A 13,013-nucleotide genomic window follows, 5' to 3' on the forward strand; every position below is an offset into this window, starting at 1 on the left:
AAATTTTAGATGTATTGTTCATGTTATAGAAGAACACTACATTGGAATAAATGCTTACTGAACATGTCTCAGTGTTGTACTCTTGTTGTTGTGTTTTGCTTCATTTTGAATTTAACAATAATGCAGGGAATTCCCTGGTGGTCCAGTGGTTAGGACTCCTCACTTTCAGAGGACCTGGGTTCAGTCCCTGGTCAGGGAACTAAGATCCCACAAGCCTAGCGGCCTGGCCAAAAGAAGCAAAAATACAAAAACAATAATGCATCCACCATTGCTTTGAAGTCCCTCTACCCCTAATTTACTCACGTGTGCTGTAGGTATGGGCCTGAGTGTATATAGACAGTTTGTCCCCATTCTTACTCCTAGTGTTCTTTGATTCCATTCCTAGTTCTCTGTCTTTCATAAATCATTTATGTTTTGTCACTAAAAAGATATCCAAACCATTTATTCACACCCAATTTGCAAATATTGTTTGTAGGTTAGATTAAGTGCATGTAGAGAGACCTTGAAACTGGGTTTCAAATCCCCAAGGACAATCCGGTCCCTTTTCTAGACTATTACATTCTACTTTTCCTCTCCTTAGCCACATTTTTTGAATGCCTACATTTTCAACATTGTGAGCATGTTTTAAGAAACGTGCAATATAGAGCTTAGTGATTATAAGTCCTGCACATTGAAATCAATACCTCAAATCTCTTTCACTCATATAAAATTATGCATCAACATTAGTTTTATATATAATACAAATATGTGTGTGTACAAATGAATATATGTTGTATTTATTTATATGTGTGCATGTATAGATGGTGTATGGATGGATAGATACAGTATATTTAAAGCATTTATTTATTTTTCCCTTTTCCCAAAGCAGCAACTTAGATAACATGATATCAGAATTAGATCCAAGTGTGTATCTTAGTGACTTTCTAGGCTGAGTACCTGGGCTTTGTTGGTGTGAATGGTTTGTTGACTTTCCCCATACTTTCTTTTTGTTTTCACAGATAAACATCATTCAGGGAGTCGTGGCAGAAATCAACACCAAGACTGGAGAATCTGAATGCCGTTATTATAAAGAGCGACTTCTTTACTTGGAAGAAGGCCAGAAAGACTCCCTGATTGACAGCTCAAGGGTGTTGTGTTGTCATGGAGAACTGAAGAACAACCGGGGTGTGGTGAGTAGTTACTCTCCTTCAGTAATCTCATCCTGGGCCTCCCCAGATGCTCAATCCACTTGATACTGAGCCTCCTGTTACTATACCTTCCCTAACCAGGGTCACATTTTTTAGACAAAAGTTGCTTTCCCGGTGTCTTTTAATAGGATCATATAGTTTTTAAATATATTTTTATAGTTTATTTTATATATATGTATATATGTGTGTGTGTGTGTGTGTGTGTGTGTGTGTGTGTGTGTGTGTGTATATATATATATATATGTATATCTTAAATTTCATGACCAGTACATATTCAGAAAAAATTTGGAAACCAGCATAGAGTTGCCAGCTTTTTCTTTTGTTTGGTCATGACCTTCGAAAACAAATACATGGCTTCCCTGGTTGCACAGTGGTTAAGAATCCACCTGCCAATGTAGGGGGACACGGCTTCGAGCCCTGGTCCGGGAAGATCCCACATGCCGCGGAGCAACTAAGCCCGTGCGCCACAACTACTGAGCCTGTGCTCTAGAGCCCGTGTACCACAAGTACTGAAGCCCACACGCCTGGAGCCCGTGCTCCACAAGAGAAGCCACCGCAATGAGAAGCCTGTGCACCACAACAAAGAGCAGCCCCTGCTCGTCGCAACTAGAGAAAAGCCTGTGCGCAGCACCGAAGACCCAACACAGACAAAAATAAATAAAATAAAATAAATAAATTTTTAAAAAACAAATACAAAAGTTACCATCTCCTCCCACTTTGATATCAGAAAGTAATGGGTGATTTTAACAGGATGTTAAAAATATATGATCTCAGAAAAACAGATAGCTCTTTAATTGAATTCATTTAGCTTTATGAGAAATTCTTCTTTCTCATGAATTTGTACCTATCCATAGACTGACATTCTGAGACCAGTTTTTTTTTTTTTTTTTTTAATAATAATCTACCCTCCCATCAGCTATATATCTAGCTCTGACCTGTAGATATTCCATTTCCTGGCTTTTATTCCTCAGCAGGTATTGAAATTGTTTCTCTTCTCTATCATAGCAACTTGTACAAATCTCCCCTGGAGGGCTTACTACAGTGGGTTGTAATTCTCCATCTATCTGTCAGTATCTTCCATTTTACCACACTCTTTTAGGGTGGAGACTGTGCCTTGTCAATCCCTAGCACTTATCTTGGGACCTGGCACATACTAAGGCACTCAATAATGTTAGGTGAATGCATGAGTGAATGAGTGAGTGAATAACTGCTTACGTGAAGGAAAAATAGATTTGAATTACATGAGAGTTCAAAATTCATTCAACTCAGGGACTTCCCTGGTGGCGCAGTGGTTAAGAATCCACCTGCCAATGCAGGGAACATGGGTTGGAGCCCTGGTCCAGGAAGATCCCACATGCCGTGGAACAACTAAGCCTACGCGCCACAACTACTGAGCCTGCGCTCTAGAGCCCGTGAGCCACAACTGCTGAGCCCACGTGCCACAACTACTAAAGCCCACATGCCTAGAGCCCGTGCTCTGCAACAAGACAAGCCACCGCAATGAGAAGCCCGTGCACCGCAACGAAGAGTAGCCCCTGCTCCCCACAACTAGAGAAAGTCCGTACACAGCTACGAAGACCAAATGCACCCTAAAATAAAAAATAATAAATAAATTTATTTTAAAAATTCAACTCACTAGGCTATTTTTATATATAGCAGTAGAAATTAATGCTAATATATAATATATATATAATTTTTGTATATTTTATATAACATGTATTTTATGTAATATATAAATTTTATTATATATAATGTATATTTAAATTTCAGCATTGAGAAAGACAGTCTCCACTTCTTTTGTGTTTCATCTTCAGTATCTAGCCAACCCATAGAATGAAAGCCAAAACTAGATTGAAAACTCTTAATAAAGCTTTGATGATTCAGGGGACGCCCTTCTGACCTGGACTGTAAAGTGGCATTTATGAGCAGGCTTGGAAATGTTATTTGAAATCACTGAGGACATGTCACAGCACCCATTATCAGTGCTGCTGTAGATCTAACCAGCTGATGTTGCAACAAAGGTTATGAGACCTGTCATCAGGCCACTGCTTGAAGAAGTGTTTCTGTTTGACTAGGGAGTTACTGATGGCCAGACAGCTGCATTCTGCTTTTTGCTGATATCTGGAAAGCACTGGTAGACTTCTAATGGCCGATGCTCTGGCTCCTTGAACATTCTTTCTCAGAAGCCCTGTGGGAAATAGGAAGATGCATCACCCCACAGAATGAGGACCTGTTGTTCTCTTTCTGTCCATCAGTCCGGGACTGAGACCCTCTTGTTGGATGTGCCCAGGGCATTAAGGATGAACTGTATCTAGTTCATGTTTCAGGCAGATAGATTTTTGAGAACAAAGATTTTAGTTGCGGTGAGGGGATTTGTTTTTGTTTGTTTGTTTGTTCCCAGTAGAATTGTAAAAGTCATTATGAATAAAGTCCTGAGTCAGGAAAAGAATCTCAACAGTGTGAGGGCAGCAAGGAGCTGCGACTAAGAAGAGGAATTCTCAGTGAACATTCACAAATAAGGGATATTTTTAAAAGTTGCCCAGACAATCTTGAGTTCAAAGTGCCTACCTTGGCTCGAAGAGTGGTAGAAGTAGGACTGGCGGACCGCGAGGCCTGGGTCGGGTCAGGCCGCGCCATGCAGGGCTGCTGGGAGTGGAGACCGCTTGGGGAGGGGCGGGCTGGAGGCGCAGGTACATGTGAAGATTTCTTGGCAGATCAAACCATTGATCACCTTGTCCTCATTTCTACCTGTTCTGTGTTGACAAGGGAGCGTGCCCAAATGAGCAAGGTATCACAGCAGAACAGTACCTGGGCGTGAACAGAATAAGTGTCATCCATACTCAGGCTCATGCCAGCGGCTTACACAGGTTCCTCAGCTGGTGCCCACCGGCCCTGGGGGCGGAGGCAAAGCTGTGCCTCCAAGCACACAGAGCAAAAAGAGTTTGCCCATGGATCGCAACAGTGACGAGTATTGTCAGCGCAGAGAGAGGAACAACATGGCAGTGAAAAAGAGCCAGTTGAAAAGCAAGCAGAATGCGCAGGATACGCTGCAGAGAGTGAATCAGCTCGAGGAAGAGAATGAACTGTTGGAAGCAAAAGTTAAATTGCTGACTAAGGAGTTACGTGTACTGATTTATTTCTTGAGCATGCACACAGCCTCGCAGATAATGTGCAGCTCAGTCGCACTGAAAATACGACAAATTCTGTTAATGCAGGACAGTGGACCTCACCTCTTTCAAACATCACAGCTTGTGGCTTGAACGTTGAAGGTGTGACTACCTACACTACTCGTATCAGGGGCTGAATCTCCATTATTCAAAGATCCATTGAAGGTTGTTTTCTAGGATCAGCACTGAAGAGTTGATTAGCTAAAAATGTTAGCCATATAATTTGAATATCTGGTTTTAAATGATAAGGATTTTTGTGGGGATAAAAAACATTTTTTAAAGGTATATGGTAAAAAAAAAAATGCCATGGAGCTTGATGTTCTTAATAAATCCTGACTTTCCCCCCCCAAAAAAAAACAAAAAGAAAGAGCGGTAGAAGTAGAAACAGTGTAAAAATCTCTGATTATTTTTAGTATGTAAAACAGTGACTAACCCCTCCCCTCCCTAACCCCCAAAAGAAAAGTCTTAATATTCTCTTCTGCCATCCCCACCACCCCCACCAAAAAAAACCCTTAACTTGGTTATTTTGTGCTTTACTCTGTTTTTCGGTCTTCAAACCTGCCCCCATCGCAAACACACACCAATACAGAACCGTCATCATTTGTGTGTCCACAAGCCAACATTTAGTTGAGCTACAGTTTCTGCAGGTTTTGGTGTGTGTGTGTCTGTCTGTCCATCCATCTGTCTGTGGCAGCGTGCAGGTAGATGATCCACAAGTATCTTTTCTTCCAAATCTAAAACTATCTGATAATGCTGAATATGCTTCCCTGACCCCAAATCAAGATTCTAATGTGATTTTTCAGCCCTACTCTTCTGGTCTCCTCTTTGAGACCCTAAGGCTGACATTCCCAAATATTGCCACTGGAAAACCAGAATCTAGTTGCAAAGTCATGGATCATCTTACTTCACCTCCTAAGCATTTCCAAGCTGCAGGAAGAGTCTGGCACTTAGAGTTGAATGGAGCCAATTTACCCCAGCTCCACTCAGCAAAATTGCTTTTATAATGTGGTTTGAGACAAGCCTTTATTTTTGAGATTCTTTTTTTGCCAACAACACACACATCAATCATCAGCCTTTTAAGCACAACCTCTTCAGAGAACTGAGGTTCATATGAACTTAACCAAGAAGGACAACTTGTTTGATTGTCTTTCTTTGTGGCTACAGCAGCATGCTCTGGTTTCCTCGGGAATGGGCAGTGTTCAGAGCTGGGATGCCTGGATGAAGCTGATAATCAGCTCAGTGGTTAAAGGAACAAGTGTTTTATGGGTTTGAGAGGCAAACGTTAATATTAGGCTCTGATATGCCGGTCTCATCCTTTATGGACTGTTATTCATTGTGATCTCTTAGAATTGTATTGGATACAATAAACCAAAGCCCCGAGAGCATTAACTTTTTTTCTTTCATTACCCTCTTCATTCTATGGGGTTTCTCTCTCTCTCTCTCTTTTTAAATGTTCCTATAAGGCTGTGTGTGTCTGCACAGGTTGTGAATTGCAGTGTGAAGAATGCCACTGCAGCTGTCATACCTGGCTGCAGGTGTCTGTAGGCAGGAAGGCCTTCTTCAGTGGGACCCTAGGGAGGCACTTCCATAGGAAAGGCAATGGATGCATCTGGAAATGTGTCCAACCCCCAACTGCTGTTCTCCCAGAGGTAGATTTGAGCCTAGAAGTTCATAGGCCAGTGTGAACCTGGCACCTAGGGACCTCTTGTCCACAGAGGTCAACTTATCAACTACTCATTAGATTATTGCTTAGGGGAATCCTGTGGATTCTTTTCTTCCAGAAACTACACGTTTTCCTGTTCCAAGAAGTACTTGTGATCACTCGGGCTGTCACCCACAACGAGCAGCTCTGCTACCAGTTGTACCGGCAGCCCATCCCCGTGAGGGACCTCCTGCTGGAAGACCTGCAGGACGGAGAAGTGAGGCTGGGCGGCTCCCTGCGTGGGGCATTCAGCAACAATGAGAGAAGTATGGATGGCTGTCCGTTTTGACCTGTTGAACGTCTTTGGCCCTGGTGGTTTGGAGGGAATGGCTGCCTGGTGAAAAGAGAAGAGCTATGGCCTTGAAGTCAAACTGCATTCCAGTTTTCTTTCATCACTTACTGGTTGTGTAACCTTACTCAACCTGTGTGAGCCTTAGTTTCCCATCTGCAAAGTGGGGATGCATGCATACCTACTTCATAGGATTGTTATAAGGATTAAGTAAGACACTACAAGTTGACCTGTCTGCATATAACTGGTGCCCCTTAAGCTCCCTTACTCTGACTCCTTCCACTGGATAAAAGCATTCTTAAGACCAGACAGTCCCTATGTGATTACAGTTGTATAACGGTAGGTTTTTGTAGTTAAGCTGGCAGACTTGTCTCTAAAGAGACATAACTATGATCAGCTGGGCTGAGGGTTTATCTGTAATTACTCTAATGGTCTTCTCTAACTTGAGATTTAATAAACAAAGGAATTAACCAAAAGAAGCTTAGATAGCAACATCTATCTAATGTCTTCTATGTGTCAAGCACTGTGCCAGGCACTGATATACACTGGGGAACCAAACAATTCAATTCCTTGGAAGCCCTCTTTTACTTACATTGTGATGGAGGAGGCAGAGGTTATTTGAGGAACAAATAAATAATCCAGGTACCTTAAGAAAACTAAAAGCCAGTAAGGGAATAGAGAGGGATAGCAATAGGAGGTATGTTTAAGATGAAATGGTCAGGGAGGTCTTCTTTGAGCAAGTAACGTCTGAGCCTCTTAGGTTAACATTGGCATCATATTGTCAAAGTAATTCATATATACTGCCTCTTACCTACTCACCAGTCCCTCCGCCCTAGTGGTAGACTAGTAGCAGTAGTAGTACTTATATTTCTCAAGTACTGACTATGTGCCAGGCATTGTATAAGCACTTACACATATTATTGTATTTATCCCTCATAGTAACCATCTAAGGTAGATTCTCTTTGTTTTCCCCATTTTACAAATAAAGAAACTGAGACGTAGGGGAGTTAAGGCATTTGTGCCACAGCAAAGACTGGAGCCTGAATTTATCTGAAGCCAGTCTGTTGGCTACAGGGATCGTGCACGGGGACTGACTGAGAGCAGACACTTCTGTGAACCACATGCATGTGGCACACGGGGCCCATTAAATGACAGTTAATGTTGTTATTAAACTAAATCAAATGTCTTCCATATTGTACAGTACCATATTTTACATGCACATAGCTCCAGGAATTCCCTGGCAGTCCAGTGGTTAGAACTCCACACTTTCACTGCCGAGGGCCTGGGTTCAATATCTGGTCGGGGAATTAAGATCCCAAAAGCCACGTGGCACAGCCAAAAGAATATAAATAAATAAAAATTAAAATAAATAAATGCACAGAGCTCCTGTTGCAGTTATTATTAAAATGTCATTTCATTTTAAAATGAAACCAAACTTATAAGAGTCTGTACATATCTTCTCAGTCATCAGATACTAACTATACAAGTACTGTCATGTGGAGGGTCTTGGGCCTGTTTGATGTTACAAAGAGCTTCTTAAACTTGAAAAAACTCTAGCTTGGGGCAGTTGTTGAAATTACAGATTCCCAGGCCCACCTCAGACCCGCTGAATCTGAATCTCTAAGGGTAGGACCCCGGGATCCGTATTTTTAACATGCTCTTGGGGGATTTTCATATGCAGCCAGGTTTGGTACCCAGTACTCTGGGGTCCCCTGAAACACAAGACATAGTTGTTCCGTACTGATTTGCTAGCTTCCGAGAGCAACTGAGTGCCAGACCTGTGTTAACACCTGTTGATTGATGGAGGCCGCAGGGTGGAGCTGAGCCATGTCCTGTATCAGTAGGGCACATTTAGAAATCAATTAGTGATCTCTGTCTGCCATGGGTACTGGGGGTTAGTGTCATCACATGTGTTATCTTTGGCCTGAGGAAATACCTGTCCATTGACCTTTTTTTTCATGTGTTTTTCATTTCTAGTTAAAAACTTCTTCAGAGTAAGTTTCAAAAATGGATCCCAAAGTCAAACCCACTCATTACAAGCCAATGACACCTTCAACAAACAGCAGTGGCTCAATTGTATTCGTCAAGCCAAAGAAACAGTTCTGTGTGCTGCGGGGCAGGCTGGGGTCCTTGACTCCGAGGGACCATTCCTAGATCCCACCACCGGGAGCAGGGAGCCACAGGGAGAAACAAAACTTGAGCAGATGGACCAATCGGACAGTGAATCGGATTGTAGCATGGACACAAGTGAGGTCAGCCTTGACTGGGAGCGCATGGGACAGGCAGACTCCTCCTGTGGGAATAGCAGGCATGCGGAAAGCAACGTCTGACAGAAGCGTGTACTTCCTGGAAGTAGCCCTGTGTCTTACCTGTACAGTGTTTGCATTCCACACATGGAACGGTTTGGAGAAGCACTTTTTAATACTTTTGTGACTGTGTTGACCCAGTCCTATCTGTACTTTTTTGTCCCTAGTACTGTAACTGCCAATCTGTGTCAGCTGGAATCTGTGGCAACTGTTACCCTCTGTTGTTTTTCACAAGTGTCTGGATGGATGGAGAAGTACTTGAACAAGTTACTTTCACTTGTCCTGCGGGATTTTTAAAAACAGAAAGAAAACAACCTCTAAACTACTGTTTCATGTAGATTAAAGGGTCCTTCCATGTTTCTCTAGTGCTTTTCTAGCTCTTTGGCAGGGTAGCTGAAGGCATGAAATTTAAACAACCTTGAAAGCAGGGCATGAGGAAGTTACTTATGTATTGTGATGGCATTTGAAGGAGAAATGGGAAAGATTAATGTTTCGAGTTAAATTGGTTCAATGTCATCCAACCAAAAAGCATGAAAACATCCCTGGGGATCCTGAAGGTTTAATTTTGCAAAGGAAGAAGCACTGTCTTGACCTTGCAATTTCATCCAGTACAAATGTGATGCAGTAATCTATTAGGACATGAAATAAGAGTCTGACCTTAAAAGGATCAACGCAAAAACCACTGTCAGCTCTGAATCTTGAACTGAAATGCGCATTGCATCAGGAGGTCTCTGCCATAGATGCTGGCTGGCCTTAAAGAGCCATTTCTAGCCTAAAATATCATAATAGAACTCAAAGGGCCTGGGAAAACCTGGCAGGATAGCAGAAAGATCCATCTTCGCCTTGTTTCATCTGCTTAGGCCTACTCGTGTTTTAGAGCATGAATGAAAAGATGAGGAAAAGGGACTGCAGCTCAGTCAGTGACTGTTTATGGAAACATGTGAGAAGAATTTGGAAGAAGTGCTCCATTGCGACCTTATTTGGGAAGCATTAAAAGAGAAAAGTAAGGTCCAGTGTCCTTCTGGGAAAGGCCAGAGCCTTGGGTATCCCTGCCCCACTTTTAGGTCATCATTTGCCATCTCTGGCTCTGTGCTGGATCAGAATCATAATTACATTCTCCAGAGGCCGACTTAATTAACTATCATTAATTAGGATCAGTTATCCAAACTAATAAACCTCTTTGCCAGACTTGATTTACAATGCAGGGTGAGTCGCAGACCTTAAAAAAAAAAGTTAATACACAGAAAATCTCCCTGCGAGTGTAAATATTAAAGATGACTTGTGCAAAATTGTACCCACACCAGCACTAGTAGTAATGATTCTAAATTATTGCCAAAAAAAGTTTTCTTTTCTTTTTTTTTTAATCTGTCTTTCAAGTTTACACAAAGGAAAGCAGTAAATACTATGTTGTCATTTTATTATGTATGTCTATCATGTGCATTCAAAGAAGCTGTGTGACAAGATTTATCAATGTAAAAACAAGCTATAGTACTTATTTTTCAAAAAAAAAATGTTGTGGTCCATTTTACCCTGGAAAACGTATTTCTGTATTTATAGATTTTAAACACAGTGAATCTTTTTTTCTATTACAAGTTTATTTAAAACAACTCAAGTTGTTATTGATTTAGCGACTGAATGAATCTGCTGCAGACAGAAGCAGAGAAAAGCCGAGAAAAGTTGTTTGATGGTGGGGAAAAGAATGAATCATTCTTTGCAGGAGCCATCGGCCACTTTGGCCAGTGTGTTGAGAAAAGAGGTCTGTCAAGGGCTGGCCTATGGGAAGAAAGTCAATGAATGTTTTCATGAAATGAATGTTTTTGTATAATGGCCTTAAACTTCTCTGGAAGCATTTCAAATAAATTACATTAAAATGTCTTCTTTGTATATAGTATTTGCCCTACAAACATCAAATTTCAGTGATCTTACTGGGAGCTTCTTAACAAAATTTTTGCTTGTACCCAAATACATTAAGATAGGGTATGGGTTGATATAAATGCTACGATTTGATCTATCAAAGTTCTTGCAGAACTCATATTTCTAAGATCTTTTTTCAAGGGTTCTCTATTCACTTTTTTTTCTTCTTTTTTTAATTTCTAATTTTATATTGGCCTATAGTTGATTAACAATGTTGTATTAGTTTCCAGTGTACAGCAAAGTGACTTGGTTATACATATACATGTATCTATTCTTTTTCAGTCTTTTCCCATTTAGGTTATTACAGAATATGGAATGGAGTTCCCTGTGCTATACAGTAGGTGCTTATTATCTATTTTAAATATATCAGTGTGTATATGTCAATCCCAAACTCCCAATCTGTCCCTCCCCCCACCTCTTCACCCCTGGTAGCCATAGGTTCATTCTCTAAGTCTGTGAGTTTGCTTCTGTTTTGTAAACAAATTCATTTGTATCATTTTTGTTTAAGATTCTGCATATCATATGATATTTGTTTGACTTACTTCACTTAGTATGATAATCTCTAGGTCCATCCATGTTGCTGCAGATGGCATTATTTCATTCTTTTTAATGGCTGAGTAATATTTCATTGTATATATATGTACCACATCTTCTTTATCCATTTGTCTGTCAATGGACATTTAGGTTGCTTCCATGTCTTAGCTATTGTAAACAGCACTGTAACGAACGTTGGGATGCATGTATCCTTGCGAGCTGTGTTTTTCTCCAGTTATATGCCCAGGAGTGGGATTGCTGGATCATATGGTAGTTCTATTTTTACTTTCTTTAGGAACTAATACTGTTCTCCATAGAGGCTGTACCAATTTACATTCCCACCAACAGTGTAGGAGGGTTCACTTTTCTCCACACCCTCTCCAGCACTTACCATTTGTAGATTTTTTTGATGATAGCCATTCTGAGTGGTGTAAGGTGATACCTCATTGTAGTTTTGATTTGGATTTCTCTAATAATTAGTGATGTGGAGCATCTTTTCATATGCCTGTTGGCCATCTGTATGTCTTCTTTGGAGAAATGTCTATTTAGGTCTTCTGCCCATATTTTGATTGAGTTGTTTTTTTGATATTGAGCTGCATAAGCTGTTTGTAAATTTTGGAGATTAATCTCTTCTCAGTCGCATCATTTGCAAATATTTTCTCCCATTCTGTAGGTTGTCTTTTTGTTTATGTTTTCCTTTACTGTGCAAAAGCTTTTGAGTTTAATTAGGTCCCATTTGTTTATTTTTATTTTTATTTCCATTACTCTAGGAGACAGATTGAAAAAGATATTGTTGCAATTTATGTCAAAGAGTGTTCTGCCTATGTTTTCCTCCAAGAGTTTTATAGTGTCTGGTCTTACTTTAGGTCTTTAATCCATTTTGAGTTTATTTTTGTGTATGGTGTTAAAGAATGTTCTAATTTCATTTTTCTTACATGTAGCTGTCTAGTTTTCCCAACACCATTTATCGAAGAGACTGTCTTTTCTCCATCGTCTAGTCTTGCCTCCTTTGTCGAAGATTTATTGACCATAGGTGTGTGAGTTTATTTCTGGGCTTTCTATCCTGTTCTATTGATCTATATTTCTGATTTTGTGCCAGAACCATACTGTTTTGATGACTATAGCTTTGTAGTATAGTCTGAAGTCAAGGGGCTGATTCCTCCAGCTGTTTTTCTTTCTCAGTATTGCTTTGACTCTACTCACTTATTCATTTATTCATTTTTAATAACTATATCTTGAATCTGTACTGTGTGTCAAGGGATGTCATAATTGTTATAGAAAAGAAATGTTAAATCTCACTGTTAGTATAGGTGACTGTTGATGACCTTGGGGCCAAATAATAGAAGGCAAATTTCACTTTGAAATTCTTCCTGGAATTTCAGTCTACTTTTTTTTTTTTTTAATTAAAATGGCTAGTTTTATTCCCCCAAAGAATAGTTTTAGATGAAAAGGCTCTACAGTTTTAAGTAGTTGGTAGCCAATTCTCAGTAGCATGTTGGCCCAGTAAGGCTGGTAGTTAACCTTATCTTTATAATAAGTTGTCACCATTTTGTTTAACGTACTGTTAATTTTCAGATTAGTCAAGATATTCACATAAATAAGTCCAAAATTTTTCCCAAATGAAAACTCACTCCTTCTCATTTTCTTACTCCTCCCTCCTTTTTATCCTCCTGTCCTTCTCCAGTTCTACTTTGGATATTCTGTCCACTTTTTATTCCCTTGATTGTGTTGACTTTGTTACTAGAGAGTGTCTCTACTAGTCTATTAGAAGATATTTGTACTGACATTTTGTGGGTTAGTACAAATGACTGAGGGCTAAATGGTTTTCTTGAGTCTATTTTCAAGGTGTTATTTGACACACAACTAAAGGTAATCCTCGCAGTCTAAATGAAAGTCATAAGTAAAGAAAAGAGC

The 13,013-nt window shown here is 40.2% G+C and overlaps 1 protein-coding gene and 1 pseudogene across 13 annotated transcripts in view; both read left to right on the forward strand.

The window, feature by feature from the left end:
- Positions 1 to 10,526, forward strand: part of ARHGEF3 (Rho guanine nucleotide exchange factor 3) — a 316,825-nt gene extending 306,299 nt beyond the window's left edge. For all 13 annotated transcript variants that reach the window (XM_067043854.1, XM_067043858.1, XM_067043855.1 and 10 more), the window contains 3 exons: positions 999 to 1,169; positions 6,136 to 6,322; positions 8,323 to 10,526. In XM_067043854.1, the coding sequence (XP_066899955.1) occupies positions 999 to 1,169; positions 6,136 to 6,322; positions 8,323 to 8,675 (711 nt within the window). In that variant the 3' untranslated portion in view covers positions 8,676 to 10,526. The remainder of the gene's footprint in view (positions 1 to 998; positions 1,170 to 6,135; positions 6,323 to 8,322) is intronic.
- Positions 3,890 to 4,580, forward strand: LOC131763582 (CCAAT/enhancer-binding protein gamma-like; annotated as a pseudogene).
- Positions 10,527 to 13,013: the final 2,487 nt, after the last annotated feature.

Source organism: Kogia breviceps, chromosome 10 (genome assembly GCF_026419965.1).
Source record: "Kogia breviceps isolate mKogBre1 chromosome 10, mKogBre1 haplotype 1, whole genome shotgun sequence".
NCBI classification, from domain to species: domain Eukaryota; kingdom Metazoa; phylum Chordata; class Mammalia; order Artiodactyla; family Physeteridae; genus Kogia; species Kogia breviceps.